This window comes from Corvus kubaryi, unplaced genomic scaffold, assembly GCF_017639235.1.
Source record: "Corvus kubaryi isolate FWS band 111438036 unplaced genomic scaffold, C.kubaryi_AGA036_p1.0 37126, whole genome shotgun sequence".
In the NCBI taxonomy this organism is placed as follows: Eukaryota; Metazoa; Chordata; class Aves; order Passeriformes; family Corvidae; genus Corvus; species Corvus kubaryi.
Genome location: NW_024581031.1, coordinates 183,600 through 203,155, shown reverse-complemented (window position 1 = coordinate 203,155; position 19,556 = coordinate 183,600). Strand labels below are relative to the sequence as shown.

The window sequence follows — 19,556 nt, the reverse complement described above, 5'->3', positions numbered from 1 at the left end:
GCAGGGAAGGAGCATTAAAATTAACGGAAGTGAATCCTCACCTCAAAGCTTACGCTGGCTAAGACCTGTTTAGATGTATTTGTAGGGGTGTGCTGGTTTTGGCGCCATGACAAGGGAGTTCTTGTTTTTGCTGGTCTTGCAGAAATATTGCTCAATTATTATTTTTTCCTAATGCTTCTAGTATATTGACAACTGGTTCCTTTACTAATTTGTCTTGCTGTAGTTTTGGATTATCATTGACACACAAAGTTTCACTGAGTAAAACTTTGATTCTAGTATGGAAATTAGCCTTTAGTGCTGGTGTGAGGTTTGTTGCTTAATGGCACAATTCTCCGGTATGTTGTGAATGTGTGGAAAGTAGGCAGATAAAGCAGTTTTTCTGCAGATGTATGTATTTTATCAAGACAGGAACTCTTATCAGTCATGACTGTGTTAATCTTGTGGTCCTGCTACTTTTTCCTTGCTTACCTCTCCCTGTACCTCCTGCAATCTTTCCTGCACAGTTTGCTTACTTCAGACAGCGAAAAGCAAAGGGCAACATCTCGCAGTCGCAGAAAAAGGCGGCGAAGAGGAAGGGCTCGGCTGTCCACGCGCATGACCTTCCGAAGGAAGAGCACCCAGTAGCAGCCAGAGATGCTGGGAAGGGCGTAGAGTGTCAGGCTGAAGACACCAACCTACCGGAGGCAACAACTGAGACACAGGTAAATCTTACTATTCCTTGCCTTCGTTCCACTCTGTCTGCAGGTAGCAAGTGTTCCTCGTGGTCGTTTTACTCAGTTGACTGTTAGCTCACTGGCACTGGCCACTAGCTGCCCTTGGGAGGTAAGTCAGCTGGTGTATTTTCACTTGTAATAGTTCACTCTTTTGCAGTGATCTCATTTACTGAGTAAGACATCTCCATGGTATGGCCTAGGCAGCTGTTATTCCCAGTGAGCCATTAGCCTGCTAAATTAAAGTCTCTAACTTTTCACTGCCATGGACTTCTCTTTGGACAGGCTTACAGTTATGTGGCTGTGACTTCATGAAATGGCAAATCTGGATTGGGAGATCAACAGATGAAATACTGCCAGGACCTTATAATGCACAGCGTTAATTTGTTTTTGTATCACTTGGCTGGCTCAAATATGCTTAATGTTTTATGAAAAATGATAATTTATTCTAGCAAGCTCTTAGTAGCCATTGTAAAGCCAGCATAGATGTTATTTTCACAGATTTGTTTAAGACTCTGCTTGTGTCTGATGTATTTCGGTATTTTTGTACTGATGACTCTCTGAAGGTAGTCATGTTCTCTGTGGAAAGAATTTTGGGGAGCTGGTGCCTTCTGCACCAAAAGCATCTTTCCAGATGTTGATGTGTTTTCACAACATACCACAACAGCATCAACCTAGTGTGTTTGCAAACCTGCAGTGATGGGGGATAAAATTTGCATGTGTTATCCTGCTTTCTGTAGTGAGGGTATCCCTGATACTTTCAGGATATCTTCAACATAATGTTTTCATTGCAAAGGCTTCTATGAAGCTACACGCGAGTGTCTGCTCTGAGGAAAAACATAGTGTTTTGTCACTCAGCCACAGCAGTGTCCTTTCTACATTCATGTGAACTTAAATTAACAAAACAAACAAAAATCACGTACTGCTGCTAAGCAGCTTTTGTCAAAATAGCTGGTTTGTAAAGCAACTGGAATTCTAGGTTATCTGGAGAGGGTACCTCCAGGGAGACAGTAATCATTGGGAACTACTTCAAGAACATTCAAAACACAGGGAGAGCTGTGGGCTGCCTTTTCCAAATAATGCTATCATCATCCTGGTCTTGTGAATTTAGTGAGAGGAAAACATCTTTCAAGGTATCAAGCTATGTTAAATCTGTGTGGCAGAAGAATGTGTTGCTTTTGTGATTGCCTGAATGGTTTTAGCATGTTTGTTAAATAATCTCCTGTCAGTTTACTAATTTTTACTAGTAGATTAAAGATTGCTCAAATTTTTGCCAGCTACAACAGCAGAGGATCCAACATTGAATCAGTGTTGTGGCTTAGCCCTAAATTTAAGTAGACATTATAATAATTTTGTTCGTTTGTTTTTTGCAGTTTAGTTCATTTCACCATGAAAGACCAGCTGCATTTAGTATAAAGTCAGTCTCTCACAACACAGACCTTTCTGGCTCATGCTTAAGGTGTTTCCAAAATAATTCTGTTTTTCCTTATTTTTATTTAAAATAGCTATGATGTAGTGTTTACTTTATTTGTTTATTTACCAGGGCAGCACTGATTTGTCTAGCTGGGAGCCACTGGATAATCACGCAACTGAAGTAAGTGTGAAAGGATGTATCTTTAGTAAAAGTTGCTGGATAGAGCTGAAAGACAACTGTGATAATTGGTTGCTAAAATTATTAATTGGACATTGTTATCAAATATGATAAATCTGATGCGATTTCACTATTTTATGATATAAAACAGGCATTTCTCTGTATGTACATTTACTGGCTGTGAAAATTGGTTGCTAAGAAAATTGGGTTTTTTAAAATCATAGACTTTGCCAAGAGAAATTCGGATGTGTTTAATGTTTCCAATTGATACATAGGTTCATTCTTAATTGTTTCATACAATATAACCAAAAAGTATTTAAAATAAAATACAAAAGACTGTATCCTCTGTGATGATTGTAACAATGTTGCTCCTAAGAGACCACAGAAAGTTAATTTTAATTCAAGACCTTTATATTGTTGTTTCTCCTGTGGGTGGACTGTTCTCCAGTCAGCATAGATGGATGTAAAAGCTTTGTTTAAATTGGTAGTATTCTGCCTCCTTCCTCACAACTGGAGGTATTTAAATCCCAATGCACGCCAAAATGGCATATTGCCACCATTTGGTGCTATAGAATCACAACACTCTTACTTTACTTTTGTGCCTTAAAGTATCATGAAAAAGTATTATCTATGATCATTTTTAATTTGAAATTTTTAAGCATTAAGGACTTTATATATATAATGTTTCTATTAGATACAAAGTCCCTGTGTTGAATTACTTTTAAAGTAGAATTTGCTCAGGACTTAACCTTGAAGCTGAATTTGTTTTCAGACTAATCACAAACCAGAAATGGTGTTTTTAGTGAATAAATGATTTTTTTTTTCTTTTATAAAGAAAGATAGGATAAATTCTGCTGCAGAATACAGCGAGGCTGATGCTCAGATGTGTCAGGCGAGGATAGCTGAGCTGGAGAGCAGACTGCTGGAGAAACAGGAAGCAGTGGAAAGACTCACTGTGCAGATGGATGAGCTGCAGGACCAGCTCACCCAGTACAATGATTCTATGCAGCTTCAGGTATGTTTCATAGAATTGGATAATGGGATAGTACTACCTTATTTTAATCCTAAAAATATTTAGGCCGCAAGACTCAAAAACCTATTGTTGTTTAGTGAGAAGTACTTCACCTTGCTAACATGTACTGCAAAAAGCAGCATCCTCTTCCAGAATATTAAAAAATAATATTTTGAATTCCCTTTCTCTAGCAGTTCTTTGTAAAGGTGAGTTGTTACCAGGTGCTTCCTAAGACTAGTTACTTTCCCCTTTATATGTTCTTTTTATCATTCTAGGATTGGGGAAACAAAGACATTTCTTGTTGGTGAGAAATAAATTGAAAAGATAAATGTGATTAACATAAAATAGGATTAATGTATCCCATCTCATTAACTTCCTCTCACGTGACTGAAGGGAATTGCTGGCAGGTAGGAAGCAATTTAGGGGGTACTAAATATTCATTATATCCTTTTTGAAAACTTGATTGCTTTTTACATCAGTAAGAGCTACAAATTTGGAAGTAAAAATACCAGTTTCATTGCTGGTATCCCATAATTTGCTTTTAAAATCACTTTTGATTAGGTTTGTCGTCTCTGAGATCAGTTTAAGGCTCCTCTTCCATTGTCTTTGGACACAAAGATTTCTTTGGTTTAAGTTGGTTTAAACTGAAATGTATCTACAGACTCTGTAACAACTTTGCTTTAAGAAAACCTACTTGTTTCCAAATATGTTAAGAATATTTTAATGTTAGAAGTGCACTTCTTGTGACCCTTGTAGGAAACTACGGTTCAAGAGCAGAATGAAATCATCAGGAAGTTAACAACCTGCCTTCAACAGGCCAAGAAAGACCGGGATGAGCTACAGGAAGAAGCTTCACATGTGGCTGGTCAGATCCATGATTTACAGCTCCAGTTACATCAGGTGTGCCTCTCCTCCAATTTGCATGTCCTTACAGAGACCACAAGAACAACTTCAGACTATGAATGTATAAATATTGAGCTGATGATGTAGCTCTTCATAGTTCAGTTTGTAATACAGCAGTGAAAATTATTTCAGGGCGAGGCAGGGGTTTTTTTCCTGGTTGCTACGGAGAAGTCCTGGAAATATAGCCTCATATTTTCCACTTGCTTGTATAATGTTTTGGGAGGTCATTGCACTTCTTTGTTCATCACTTAAACCCTTGTTAGGGAATTTTACACTATGTTGTTAGTGGTGTTATGGATTGAGTGGAAGCATTAGACAAGCCCTGCCTTAGGTTCAGCTTTTTGGCAGCCCTTAAATTCAGGTGATGCACACCTAAACCACGCTGGCTCACAAGTTCTTAAGAATGGCAGATCAGGTCTATTATAAAATTAGTTATTTATTGAATAGACAGAAGATTGACAGACAAATGGTCTTAGAGTTACTTACTACGCAGCTTAAAACAAAGAACTACTAGTAGATTACATAAAACACTGCACGACATAAAAGTTCCTATATTATAGCTAGCAAATAAATAGGATAGATTAGGAGTTAATGTAACTTACCACTGAGCTGATGATGGGGTGCACAGGTTCCTTTCACTCAACCCCTGAGAGAGTAACCAAAAAGTGGCATCCCATCTTTGGGGAAGAGCCCCACACATTTCCAGGGAGCGTGCAGAAGACTTTTGCTTTGTGAAAGTTTGGTGTAGTTTTTATAGTTTGTAGTTTAGTGTCTGTGAGTCAGAAATTCAAGCTTATCTTCCTTCAATCTCGCTCCCAAGGCAAGATGTTATTGTCAGCTGGGAATGCCACCTCCCCAGTGCCAGAAATATCTCACCCCCAGACGATGTCCGACTTGAGATATTTCACCAATTAGCAAATTTATGTGAGGGGGGAAGATGCCCTGAGCTATTGCACCAGCTGATAGGCAGAGAAGATAAGCCCTTCTGTGGTAGGGGAATGTCCTGCCACAAGTGGTTTGTGGCCTGTACACAACTGTTGCTACGTAATTTTGGTTTGCATGTCATCATTTGTCCTTTGCCAGATAAATCTCTGAGTTTCCGCTTGGGCAACTGGAACATCTCAGCTGTTAGACAGAAACTTGCTGTGCTGAGGTAATGTGACTTGGCTCCAAGAAAGAAATGTAAAATAACCTGAACATGGTTGAAGCAGCCCCTGTGACACATAGGAACCTGCTTCAGTGCAACAGGGTGATCATGGAGCTAATCCCTGGATAATGAGATGTACTGCAGCCTTTCTCTGCTTTAAAATGCATTTTAAAAAGTGCTTTATTCTTTTTTGGTCATGCTCAGTGTTCTAGTGGCAGTTGTCTCTGAACCTATGCATTTGCTGTCCTTGGAGCCTTGTATATTACAAAGAGAAATATTTCTGTGTAGTTACTGTTTCAGGTTTGCAGGATAGAATTTCCCTATGTGGGATTACATATCTTAAAGGTCTGGATAGGAAGGAGTTTAAAAAAATTTTTTAAATAAAAACTGAGACTTTTTAGTCCAGGAATTATCTTAAAGGAGTTGCTTATGCCCTGAAAGTAAACTGTCTGCTAAATGAAATTTTGTAAAATAACAAAAAATACTGCTTTCTATCTGCAATTCTGGTTGCAACAGCAAAATGTGGTAAAAGTGAAGGCTACTCAACAGATGTTTGGGATTTGCACCATAAGCCATTGAAAGACAAAGATAAAGCCTCCAAATAGCATTTCAGGCGTATTCTAAATAAGTCTGGTTAGAGGATGCACATTGTGGAAGTACATCAACTTTGAAAACAGATGAAAGCACTAATACTGTCTTACGTATTCTTCCTTGATTTTTGCAACATCTCGAGAAAAATATGTTAAAAATAAATAAAATATATTTTATATTACTCTGATGGGGGGAAATGTTTTCCTTTTATTTGAAGGGATGTGGAGAGGAAGAAAACCAACCTTTAGTAATGATCTATAAATCCTTTGCAGGGAAGATTGGTTTCTGTTCTCTTAATGGCATGTCCAGACCATTGGAAGTTCTGCTTCATATTGGAGGAATTCAGTATGATTCATTATGTTAGATTTATAGGTTCATAATGTTAGATAATTCTCCATAGAGATGAATTATCTAACATTTGCATCTTTGCAGTAAGTAGTAGTATCTAAAACGTGACAAGTGTTGTCTGCCTTTTTAGGATGATTTTTATTCCTTGAGAATGAAAAATGTAGGGTAAATCTGTAAATGCAGTGTATTTTATGCTTACAGTGAGTCTTGTGTATGAGTTGTTTGGATATTAACTTTCTCCTGACTGTGAGTACATTTTATGTGTCCAGGTTACTGAGATACTGAGGAGTAAGAGTCTCAAGAAAAATGAAGGATTAGAAGTCCAGCAGCAAGTGTGCTTGTTTCAGGATCGTCTCAGAGAGCAAAATGCACACTTGGAGGTGCTGCGTGAGAAAGCACATGACCTGGAAGTACAGCTGGAGTCTTCTCAAAAGGTAAATTAGTACCTTTTGTTCTAATATAAATTTATTTCAAATTTGGTGATAATTTGAATCTGTGTAGTGACATAACCATGAAAAAAGTATTTTTATATAGAAATTCATAGAGATTGTGATGACTAACATTCATTAAAGAAACAGCTTAAGGTCTGGTTTCCTTTAAGAACATAACTAGTACTGCTATAAATAGAAACCTTAAACTCAAACATTGTTATTTATGAATGTAAATTAGAAGCATGAGGCTTAAGGAAATGAAATCATGGCATATTTTATATGTAATGTTTTATTTTTAAGAATACCAAAGATAAAGAAATTCTGCTTGCTCAAATGGAAGAGGATATGAAAGGTACAATTCAAGAGCTACACAAAAGCATAGATGGAAAAGAACAATTTATTAAAAGTCTTCAAGATCTACTGACATCTGAAAGATCTGGCTTGTCTATACTTCAGCACACACTTTCTCTGAGGGACTCGGAAATAACAGAATTTAAAAAAGAAATAGCTTTATCCAAAGTGAAAGAACAGCAACGTATTGAAGAACTGAAAATCAGTCATGAGAAGGACATTTGCAGACAGTTGGATAACTTGAGGAATGAGCTGGAGAGGTGCCACAGAAGAGAAATTGCTGAAGCCAAGCAGGTCTATGAAGAAGAAATTATTTTAAAATATAAAAATGAACTTGAACAGTTAAAAAAAGAACTCTGTGCCTTGAATTCTGAAGAACACATTCAGAACTTGAATGGCATAATAATTGACTTAAATATAAGTCTTCAAGAATCTGAAATTAGTAAAGAAAATTTGAGGAAGAAACTTGAAAACCAACAGGAAGACTTTCAGAGGGAAAAATCTGAACTAGAAGCTAAATACAAGGATTTAATTGATGGCCTTAAGTATCAACTTTCTGATGCAGAAGAGCAAGCTAAGAAAGCTGAGCGATATAAACAAGAAAAACAGTCCTTGAATGAAGAGATTCAGAAACTGAATTTGTACATCCAGGAATTGAATGAAAAGCGACTTTATGAGGCTGAAAAAAGTATAGATGTAAGGCAAAAGTGTGATGGAGAGATTGTCTCCAATAAAAAGCTATTGAAATTGAGGGGAAACCAGACTTTATCAGGGATGTCTCAGTTGCGGGGAGCGGGTCTTGAGGAGATGTGGGACAAAGAACACCAGTTGGAAGGTAGAGATGAGCCAGTGCATGGAGAACTGGAATTCCACCATGACTCCTCAAGGGATCAATTAGAACAAACTAGGAGTTCAGAGATCATGAAGGATAGTGGAAGTAGTGAAGGGGAGAACCTGACCAAAGAACCCTTGTCAGAACTAGGGCTCTTCAGTGGTGATGAAGGTATATTGGCTAAATACCTCATTTCCACAGAAACTCCAGAAGAGTCCTATGTGTCCAGCTCTTCAGAAGGCTGTGCCATTGAAGAGGGCAGATGCAATAGGTATGGGTTAGACAACAGTGTGCTCCTAGAACCCAGCAGAGATTTTTTATCTCCTCCATTATACTCTAGCCTTGATGAGGGGACATGTCTTAGTGGCTTGGCTCAAGACATTTTTGAAGAGGCAGAGGTGAGAGCAGAGGCCTTTGTTTTGTTTGTGTCAGATGGTTCCCTGCAGCAAAACAAAATTGGAGACCATGGTGACTTAAAGGATGATGAGATGACATGTTTAGCAGAGAGACATCTGAAGCCAACTGAACAGCTTCATCAGGAGTCAGCCTTAGAAATGCCTCATCAGGACACACAAGAAGCTGTTCGAAATTGGGAAAAAGCCATGTCTGAGCTCTCTCATATGCATGAGAAACTGGAGGAAGAACGTGAAGCACGGATCTGTTGCAAAAAAGAACTTCTTCAGAAAATAGAGGAGAAAGAACTTGAAAATAAACTCACGCTTCTAGTAAAGCAGCAGGGCGAGGATGGAGGCCAGCTATCTCTAACACAAGTGTCAAACCCCTCTACCTGGCTAGAAATGGTGAAAGACCTCCAGGAGGAAAGAGACACATTGATGATGCAGCTGCGAAGTCAGGAGCAGTTAGTGAGAGATGTTCAGGAGCAGAAAACCGCTTCTGATTCTGTGACAAGTGAAGTGCAGTCTCTTTTTGGCCGTCAGTTGGCTGCTTTGCAAAGCCAAAGGGATTGGATGCAAAGCCAGCTTAATGCTCAGAATGTTAAAAACCAGAGAACAGCAGAGCTGCTCAGTCAGAAAATGGTATCTGAAGAGACATTGCTAAAAGAACAGGAGTTGCTCAAAGCTGAAATCAATAATAAAGAACAAAATTTAGCCCTTTTGTTGAAGGAAAAAACAGCCTTAAGAGAGAGACTATCCAATGTGGAGGAGGATCTAGTGAAAGCAGAAAAAGCACTAGCAGAGAATGCTAGCATCATTGAGGACCTTGCAAAAAACATCCATGAGCTTAATGCTGAAATGAAAAACATCAAAGATATACAGGAGTGTGAAAGACTGAGCTGTGAGAACAGGATAAACCTCAGCAACCAAGAAATTGATAAACTTACTGCTGAAATAAAGGAAAAGACTACTGAATACAATGAGGTAAAAAGCCAGTTGACTGAAGAAATCGCCCAGTTGAAAAAGGCTAATTTGGAGCTTGAGGCTTGTTTGCAGGAGTCCTATCAGGCTGCCCAAGCTGCCCAGGAGGCTCAGTCCAAGATGGAGAAGCATTACAGAGAGGAAATGGATAAGATGGAGACTCAGCGCCTTGCTGAGTTAACTGAAGTGAGTTTGACACACAAGAGAGAGGTAGGAAACCCTGATAACTGCAGGAGTCATGGGATTTCAGAATGCTTAAGGTAGCCATTGCAAATGTTTGTATGCTTGTTTTCAGATAGAAGAGCTAAATGCTGAAATAAAAGACAAAGTGGATGAACAACAGAAGTTGGAAGAAAAAAGGAGGGAAGAGATTGCTGTAATAAAAAAGGTACATGCTGTAACTGGGTTTATTTTGGAAAAATAAAGTCATTTTGCATTGTCCTTTAAGCAGTGTAAACATTTTAGAGATGCAAAATTCTATTCATTGTTTTTTTTTTCCATGGTGCTTTTGATTTGGTGTCAGGAGGAGGGAAGAATTCTGGTTCCATAATTAGGGGTAAACAAGCTTATTTTGAAGAAAGCTTTTCATCTGCGTATTCTCTGCAGGTGCATGAACGAGAGCACAATCGTGAAATCTCTGAGCTGGCTGCTAAACATGCAGAGGAAATGGAGAAACTCCGTGCTGAGCTCAAGGAAGAACAGGGACACCTTTTAGATGAGCTCCGGCAGCAAATGGCAGCCACACACAGAGCAGAGCATGAGCAAGCTCAGCTCCAATCCCAGGTAAAAACAGGAAACACAGTGATTAATGTAATATTTACCTGTCTGTTGATGATCTCTAGCGTACACAGAAATCAAGGAGCCTTCTCCTTAATTTTTGTGGATATTACGTGTGCTCTTTCAGGTGGTGCTGCAATCGAAGGAATAGGAGTGTTCTCTTGGTGGGTGGTAGTAGATATTTTTTAGAGGCGCTCTCCAGAATCCTCAGTGCAATTATATTTTAATGTTAATTCTGAAGAAAACTGAATGTTTAAATTGACGGCTTTAAGAGAGAAAAAAAAAGTTTGTAATTTTTTGTCTTGGCAAGTTTAACAAGTAAATGTTATAAAGGATATTAAGCCCCTCCCAGTTTTTAATTATCCTACTAGTACAATCAGGAATGCTTTCCTGCTAAGCTGAAGTGTGAAAAACTGACTTTTTCTTCTATATATTTCTTGGGTTTTTGAACACTTCCACTAAATGTGAAGTGGAAATGGAAAGAATATGTCTAGTGTTAGGTCTAATTACAACCCGTTGGTACACTGGTTAGTTTACTTAAGAATTGAGAAGTGGTGAATTTTATTTCTACTTTCTAGTATTACTTAGAACTTTACTTTGTTAACAAATTATAATCATCAGCAAGCAAAAGGAATTCTTTCAATAGACAGTGAAGGGCTGGGGTGTTGTGTTCTGCTCTGATGTGAGGAAGTGGACAGATACAGGGTATTGTAGGAGATGAAGAGGCAGGTAAGGAAAGCCTTTTACATTGCACTGTAAACATTCAAATCTCGTAACAGCTTATTTTAAGGGTTCCTTTAAGGGTCCCTGCCACAAAGAAACACTCTTCAAGTACGGAAGGGCAAAACTTAGATATGTTTAGCAGTCAAAAGTGAAACTGGTCATGAAAAGAGCAAGCGCATTTCATTAGAGTGGAGGGAGAAACCCTTTTTTCCTCTACTGCAGACACTGCACAGCCTTGAACTGGAAGCTTTACGCCTGACCTTAAATAATATGCACACCTCTCAGCTGGAGCTTACACAGTCCAACTTGAGGAAAGAGAAGGAGACTGCCCTCATGGAGCTGCGGGAGATGCTCAATGACAAACGTGCTCAGGAGGTAGCAATTCTGCAAAGCCGTCACCAGCTGGAGTGGGAGAAGATCAAAGAACAGTATCTGAAGGAAAAAGAAGATCTTAAGTCCAAGTATCAGCAAGAACTAGGTATTAAAACTGGGGAATAAGTATTTTCTTCCTGCACAGGTTCCTGTCTTGGTGTAGCGCTGGCCTGTGAATGACAGCTGGTGTTGCCTCTAATACGGGTGGGACTGCCATGGGCAAGAGTGAATGTTTTATATATGAAAGTGAAGTTGTGCGGCCCTAAGTTTAGTTGTTCTTCATCTGTAAATTAGTGCTAAACTGAACTACTTTCTTTCAGAAAAAAAAAAAATTCATTCTTTCTCTTAAAGAATTTGATCAGTGCAAAGAGTAGAGCTCTTATCCCTTATGTTTTGTCAGGGTTTTTCTTGCCCTAAGTCAGCACTACTGTTGTCTTTCTGAGAAGATATGTGACTGCTTCCTGGCTTTCCCTCTCAGTGTTAGGAAGGAGTTGGGAAGGAACTGAAAGGCTCAGAGAGAACCTGTAGCTGAGTGTCCTTTGAGCTGCATTTCATATAACATTGTATCGTGGCATGAGCAAGAAGGCAGTAGCACCTTATAGTACTGAAGGCCTGCTGATGGTGCTCTTTGCATTGTTTGGGAAATTTGCCTCTTTCCAGGTCAGACCATTTTTGACCTGTATGGCAGAGCTTGAGGAATTTCTGGAGAAAGGCGAATCTTGCAGCACTCCACTGTAGAAATTTACAGAATCGCAGGCTGTTTGGGGTGGAAGGGCTCTCTGGAGATCATCAAACCCCTGTTAGAGCAGGTTCCCCCAGAGCAATTTGTGCAGGATTGTGTCCAGGCATGTTGTGACTGTTTGCAGAGAAAAAGGCTCCACAACCTCTCTGGGCAGCCTGTTACAGGGCTCTGTCACCCTCGCAGTAGAGAAGTTTTTCCTTGTATTCAGATGAACACTGCTAGTTGCAGACCTCCAGCTAGACTCTGCAGTGCTCATCACACCCCTCTGAGCTCTGAAATAAGGTTTAGAAACCATTCCTTCCTTAGGGAAGTTGTCCTTTCCTAAGAGAAAGAGAACATTCATTTAAGGATGTTTCTTTATGACCTAAAAGTAGGAAACCATTTGTTAGCACCAGTAGTGCAGTGAACTGATAGCACAATGGGATTTGGGAGCAGGAGGAGGTCATGGTGCGGTTCTTAATACCAACACTGTTAAGGTGTGTTTTGCCAATGTAACTTTATACCAATTTAATATCTAAGTTTTCATTTCCCATAGAAAGACTCGAAATAATGGTTGCATATTATAAATTATTAAATATTATAAATAAGCCAAGGCAACAGTGCTTTGATGCTCTGGGAAGGTGGCTGATAGGCCTTTACAGGGTTCCTGCGAATCAAAAAAGGGGCCAAACACAAAGCTGGAATTAATCAAGGGAGGAGCTAGAAAGGAAAAAGCTATCGGTGTCAGTGATAATTGAGCAGATGGTGGCATCTATCTTGCAGTCTTGTTTCCTAGGCATTTGTAGAAGAAATTTGAAGTTTCCTACCTGCTGCTGCTGCCTGCTACTCATTCTATCTTTCTGGAGATGATTCTGTGCTCACAGTGGTGTGCAGTGAAATGTTAAAATCAATAGCAATAGTCATTTGAATTTGTATCTTTATGATTATTTTTCTTTTTAGTATCATGTTCTCTGTAGAGTTAAGCAGGCTTTACTAATTAAACTGAACTTTACTTTCTGGGTTGTCTTTGCAGCTGTAAGTTCTAGAATGCTTGTTTTCTAAAATGAAAGTGAATTAGTGAGTAACGTAACAGCAGGTGTGGATAGAACCCAGCACCTTACCCTGCTCTAGGCTTGCCCATTTAAGTCCTGAGTTTGAAAATTGTAATCTCATCCATATTTCTACTTTTCATTTAATAATATTTTATGTAAATTTATTAATAAGTATTTTATTTCACAGTTGACCAGAGAAAGAAAATAGAATTGGAAATGGAAGAGACACATATCCAGGCATTAGAGGTACAAATTCTGTTCTTCATACAAGAAAAAAAATAAAGCCTCTTTCTGAAAACAAGAGCTGGTACAAGTCCCTGACCTGCTACACATTTATTGTAAAGGACAAATAAATGGAGAAAGAAGTTTATTAATTTACTCAACGTGTTTGCTTTAATATAATGCGTGTCTTATTCTCGTAGACCCTCAAAAGAGACTGGGAATTAGAGTCTGATACACATTTAAAAAACGTGTGTGAAGAGCTGTCTGGAAAACATCAGACTGAGATGATTGCACTGCAGAAGTCTCTGGAAATGCATTTGGAAAAAGTCAAAGCAGAGCTGGGACTTCTTTCTGTTGAGAACGCACAATCTAAAAGTATGTACCATGGTCTGGGAGGCAGCTGTTTTATTGAGCAGTGACAGCTAAGTGATTTTACAACATATATAAAAGCAAATACAAGAAGCATTTATGTAGCCCTATTTAAAAACTGGGACAACGGCATGAGACTGTCTAGACAACAGGTTGTAAATGAAAAATTGTTTAAAACTTGAATAGCATTGTTGTATTTTTCTTTCCAGAGAGTATGAGATGTGAGGCAAATATTATAAAGGGAGGTGCTGTTTTATTTCCAGCTGAAAACCAGTTTTGACAGTTGCCAAGTTAATCAAAACCGTGATTAGTATTAATAGAAGCTTTTTCTAACAAAAAATTGCATTTGGATTATGAATAGTTAAGGCTTAATGGAACAAAAGTTCCACAAACTGGTGGTCTCTTGGCTAACTAACAGTGTGGGATGCAGAGAACTAGGAAGCAGGTCATGGAAATGTTTCACTTTCAAATACTTTACTATTCAAGCAAATCTATGATTCCCTGAAAGCTAGTGTTTAAGCTAGAGACATGCATTTCTATTTTTGTTGCACAGAAGTTGTACAGGTTATTCATTAACCGGGATGATGGAGTAACAGAACTAATTTTTATCTTTAGTGAAATGTATAGAATTGGAGAGGCAACACCAGTTAGCCATCACAAAATTACAACAACAGCTGCAGGCTGAGTATAACCAACTCCTAGAAGAGGTAAAGATGAAAAGCCAAGAAAAAGAACAGGATCTTCAGAAGGAGGTAAATTACATTTTTTTAGCTGTTTAGAGTAGTTGATTACTCTTTCTATAACAGAAAACTAGACCGTGTACATATCATTTGGGTGACCTGTTTGTATTTAGGGACGTTACTGAAAAAGCTTCATATACATCTCATGAAGCAGGTAAATACTCTGGGAGTTTCCATAGGAGTTCAAAACCTTTGGAATGCAGTTGCCTTTGTGCCATTTGGTGCCATCTCTTCCTCTGCATTTATATTCCTAATTCGCTGGTTCTCACATTTTGTTTTTATCTGGCTAATGCTTTATTTTTTGCCAGTGAGGATAATTGTGGCATCAGGAACTAATTCTTCTGTCTCAGAGGAGTAGGTGTAATAGTTAAGAGATGCTGCTACTCAGTATCTCTGGTACTGTCAGGAGCTGAGAATGGTGTTGTCACTGTTTCCACCTATTTCTGACAGAAGTCTTTCTTGCATGTAAAATAAGCCCTGAGAACAAAATTGTTTAACAAGTTGTGGTGGGGGTTTTTTTGTTTGTTTTTAACACGTTTTTTGTAGCTGGACCAACTTCAGGTCAAGCATGAACAGCTCAAGGCTCAGTCACAAGAAGAAATCAGGCAGCTTTGGTCTCAGCTTGACAGTACCCGAGCAAATCGACAAGAGCTAAGTGGTATGTTCAAAACTGACACACTTTAATTTTTGCCTCTTCTTCATACAGAAGTACACATTATCGACACAAAATACTTTAGCTATGTACCAGAAACACACAGGGAGGCCACAGTGTCAGTGGGTTGTAGCTCAATGATCTCTTTCTAGATGGAGGTGAGTCAGTGTCAGATGACAGGTCCTGCAGTGTCAAAAAGCATGGTCTGACCGTGGGGAAAAGCTTACTCCTGTGCTTTTCCTTTCCCTTCCCACTCCCTTCCTGCACACTATAAAAGTCATCAGTGAAAACCAAGGGTTTTTTATTGAAATGTCAAATTAAGTATAATGTAATTATAATATATTATATGTATAATGTAATTATAATAATGTAATTAAAAACTGGAGAAAATGCTGGTCAGTGCAACAAAATGCTCCTATTTGTATTTCTGTTTCAAGACCCAGGTATATTAAATAAAACACCCAGTTTTGCAGTGTAGTGGTTGGAGATGGCATACACTTTTGAAATAAAATATAACATGTCTTAGATGTGTGTGCATGGACATATACAACACATTAAGGAGCTTCTGGGAAAAAAAGCCCGTAGAGACCATGACTCTGCCAGTGTTGTCCTTGTGTTGAGACTGTAACATGAGGTTCTTGACTTCAGCTGGGGTAGTTAGAACAGGAGGCACATGTAACATACTTCAAATACTATTTCAGATTTTCTGAATAACATAACTGTAGGTAGCTTTTGAAGTATATTAGGGTTTTGTGAGAATTGGTTTGGTTTGGTCATACAATATATAAGTAATGTTTTCTATCTAGGCAGACTTTACCTTGAATATTTAATCTTTTTGTTGTGATATTACAGAATTATAGCACCTAGGACTTCATAGTATTTGCTGGAATTCTTCTCTGTAGCCCTAATCTTTAACATCTCACATGTCTTTCCATGTTTCTAATCACTCACATTCCCATTCTTTGAAACCCTTTCTGTTTCTTCTTTCTTGAAGATGGTGAGACCAGAATGCAGGCCCATGGTCTAGGTGAGGATCTCTTTTGGTGTGTGAGATCTTAAAGGTGTTTTGTTTTACTCTGCTGTTCTTCATTTGAGTGATGATTTGACCATGCATTTGGGTTGATGGTAGGATTCAAATCATGGCAGCTGGATGATGGGATTGCTGCTCCAGTGTAAGAATGACCTGCCAGTTCAAAACAATTAAACATTTTTTTGCATTAATTTTGTGCCGGTAGACTTTGGTGGTTAGGCAAAACCTACCCTTGTCAGTTTGGCCTTGCCTTGCATATTGCACTGATGCTGTTACTTGTCCCTTCTTGTCACTTGGTTCCTCTGGTGCCCGTGCCTGGCAGCTTTTCCCTTTGGAAGCAAACTTGAGCCATGGACTTACTTCAGAGAATCATGAAATCATGAAGTGCTTTGGGTTGGAAGGGACCTTAAAGATCATCTCATTCCAACCCCCTGTCATGGGTAGGGACACCTTTCAATATCCAAGCCCCATCCAACCTGGCCTTGAACACTTCTTCTCTTACTTGTTCTGTTTGCATGTTCATTGTGAGAATTTTTTTATGCCACAAGTGTGTTTTCTGGTTTTCTACACAAAAACACATTGTAACAATCAGTTGTGTTGCTCCTGGATGGCATCCTCTGTTTCCATCGTTTCTTAAGTTTCTCTTGTGTAACGTAAGCAACTGCTTTTCTCCAGGCAAGTAGTTTCTTTTCAAGGAACTTCTCCGAATTCCTTCTTCTTTAAACGTAGTTCCCTCTCAGTTGATTCTGTGGGCATTTGACTAACTTGAATTGTTTGGAAAGTTGGGCTTTTGGGAAAACTTACCTTTCTTGAGATTTTTTTCCTACCTTTTAACTTTCCAAAACGTTACTGCTGCTTTAATACGGAGGGTGGGGAAGAAAGCTCTCAGAGGGCTAATGAAAAGGCTGCAATGCTGGCCATTGTTCTCACTCTCTGGAAGGAGGGCAGCTTGCTGAACTTGCCTTGGTAGCTGCTTTCTACTGCATTCCTGTTTTATTGGTTGATTCTTTTAATCCAGTCAGTTCAGCCTCTGAGCACACAATGGGTAGCAAACCATCATTAAAGTAATCCAGAATTGATTTTATTTTCTTTCCTGTGATTTTTCGTTTTCTGCACAGTTTACACTCAAGCTGGTTTTGTTTGGATAGTTTTACCTGGAGCAAATTAAATGTTCTTGAATAATTTATTGCTTCTGGGTGCTACAACAGCAAGCAGGTGTGAAGATTAAGCAATAGTGCAGGACTCTGCATGTTACCAGCCTTGTGCTGGACTGCAAGCAAATGAGGAGAGTTAACAGTGTGTTGGTGATTTTGAGTCATAGCATGGGGATGGTTTCTCTGAATGCAGTGTAACTGAGAATGTCTTCAGAGGAAGGAATTTTTGTCTTTCAGAAGTTCATTTTTCTTATCTCATTGCTATTTCCAGTAAATGGTTCTTACCTCAACCTGTGATCTCTGCCTTTTGTGACTCCCATTGAGAAGGGAGTGGCCCGTGGTGTTTTTAATGGAAGTATTAATGGGGGAATGCCATTCCTAAACCACTGACATTTGGGGTAACTAAATCTAATCTTCACGGAATGACTTAGCCTAAACATATGTATTCTTAGTGCTTGTGTTGGTTTTGCCTCTGTTCCAGAGCTAAAAGAGCAGCTCCTGGCTCGAGCATCACAGGTAAAAGAAATAGAGTGTTTAAAACAGGAGTTTGAACAGCAGCGTCAGCAGAGAAACAGGGAGCATGAAGCTGAATTGGAACAACTAAGACTTTATTTTGAAAACAAGTTAATTGTTGCTGAAGAAAACTACAAAGAAGAATTGAGTTTGTTGCATCAGAGACTTCGAGAACTGAAGAACTATTCACTGTCAGAGTTGGAAATGAGTCAAGATCAAGCAGGGGACATCAGGTGATCTTTTCTTTTTCCTTTCATTTTATGACAGCATGCTTCCATTTTATTTTTCTTTAACATAAATGATGATGTTAGCATGAAACCTATTAGGACTGAGCAGTTGTTACAGTTGTTCTTTGCCTACTTTCAGTACTACGTCATAAATCATCAAGTTCATTTAACTTAATTCATGACGTATCACAGTCTTAAACTTTAAAACCCTTTTCTCAGTTCTTCTGTCACAGTTTTTGAAGAGACTGCTGAGAAAGAGAGAAGTGTTGCACTTGGTCAGCTAAATCAACAGCTCGAACAACAACAGGTAGGATTTTTGATATAAAAGTTCTACTGTTCTTTACATGACCTGTATGAAAACTGAAGTCGATTCCTAGCTCTTACAAAGTGTAAATTAATTTCAGATGTTTAGTAGGGTTTAATTATTTTTGACAAGAATGTTGTAAATTACCGACTTTAAATAGCTCTCAGCCTCAGAGAGGCTGTAGAGCAGAACAGCTGAAACGGTGCTCTGTAATTTTATGCGCTGTTTGGGTTATCTTGTGCTGAGTAAGGAGCTTAGCAGTTCTTCTACACAGGTGCAGAATTCATGGTGTTTCTCTTTTCTGTAGTTCTGGTAGTAATTGTCCTTGTCCTTGTTCTCTTCAAGCCAAGATGCTCTTGTGGCCCTTCTTTCATTTATGCCCCTATTTTCATGCACCTTGCTGTAACTGAAGATCTCAACATCTTTGCTCAACTTGTTTCAAGTTGACTAAGAGTTTGGAAAAGGAATTTTCCTTTGTCTCATTGAAAGATTCTCATAATGGTTTCTTAGAAGCTAAAGATCTCTTCCTAACCCATTATTTCTGTAGGAAGAACTTGCCTGTTTGCAGCCACAGCTTACAGAACAACACAGGCAAGAACTGGATTCCTTGAGATCCTCCCTTGCACTTCAGTATAAAGAGGACCTGATGAAAATAAAGATGGATCTGTCAGACAAATATGTAACAGAAACTGAGGCCATGAAAAGAAAGCATTGTTTAGAACTCAAGCAGCTCCGTGCCCAACTTTCAGAAGAACATTCTAAAGGTAGGATGGTCTGACATACTGAGAAGGAAAAAATTAAGCTGCTTGTGTGGCTTATATTTTTCTTTAAACAGGTTTATCTGAAGAAGTTTTCAACTTATTCATTTACCCTAAACTATGGGGAACATTTAACAGATGCTAATCCCTTTCATCAAGCACTTACGGGTGTGTTGAGATGCAGTTCCAAAGATGTGGTGACCTGAAGTTGTTTATTCTCTAGTAAAAACTATCAGAACTGTGGAGCATTTGCTAAAAGGAGTTGATCAGGTTTCCATTTTTGATGCCTAGAAGGGCACTGTCATACAAACATTTGGACTAACAGTAGGTAACTTAGTTAATTTAACACGCATGGTTATAATTATATTCCACTGTATGTTGGTTAAAAGGATTAGTAGAGCTTTTTTAATTTGCACTTATATTTCTTATCTTCAATTATTTATTTTTACTACTAGACAGAATATCAAAACAGCTTAAATTATAATGTTTAGAGATTTGTCCCATCTGACTTTTGGGGAAATGCCTTGTGTAAATAGTATGTACAAAAGAGGAGATTAAACTTCCATAAATCTGATAATACATTGCCCAGAAAGAAAGTCTGCTCCTCTGGCTGTTGCAGATCAGGAGGGAGGTCTTGCCATAGGTTTTAT

At 38.7% G+C, this 19,556-nt stretch overlaps 1 protein-coding gene across 10 annotated transcripts in view; it reads left to right on the top strand.

Moving 5' to 3' along the window:
- The window catches only part of PCNT (pericentrin), a 74,248-nt gene that overhangs the window by 4,817 nt on the left and 49,875 nt on the right, over positions 1-19,556 (top strand). For 7 of the 10 annotated variants that reach the window (XM_042021141.1, XM_042021139.1, XM_042021142.1 and 4 more), the window contains exons 2-18: positions 504-701; positions 2,254-2,304; positions 3,137-3,316; positions 4,070-4,213; positions 6,572-6,736; positions 7,034-9,502; positions 9,588-9,680; positions 9,899-10,075; positions 11,015-11,270; positions 13,125-13,183; positions 13,360-13,534; positions 14,144-14,280; positions 14,815-14,926; positions 15,915-15,947; positions 17,586-17,850; positions 18,064-18,151; positions 18,696-18,912. In XM_042021141.1, the coding sequence (XP_041877075.1) occupies positions 504-701; positions 2,254-2,304; positions 3,137-3,316; positions 4,070-4,213; positions 6,572-6,736; positions 7,034-9,502; positions 9,588-9,680; positions 9,899-10,075; positions 11,015-11,270; positions 13,125-13,183; positions 13,360-13,534; positions 14,144-14,280; positions 14,815-14,926; positions 15,915-15,947; positions 17,586-17,850; positions 18,064-18,151; positions 18,696-18,912 (4,819 nt within the window). The remainder of the gene's footprint in view (positions 1-503; positions 702-2,253; positions 2,305-3,136; positions 3,317-4,069; positions 4,214-6,571; positions 6,737-7,033; positions 9,503-9,587; positions 9,681-9,898; positions 10,076-11,014; positions 11,271-13,124; positions 13,184-13,359; positions 13,535-14,143; positions 14,281-14,814; positions 14,927-15,914; positions 15,948-17,585; positions 17,851-18,063; positions 18,152-18,695; positions 18,913-19,556) is intronic. The other 3 variants (XM_042021145.1, XM_042021144.1, XM_042021143.1) reach the window with 2 other exon arrangements.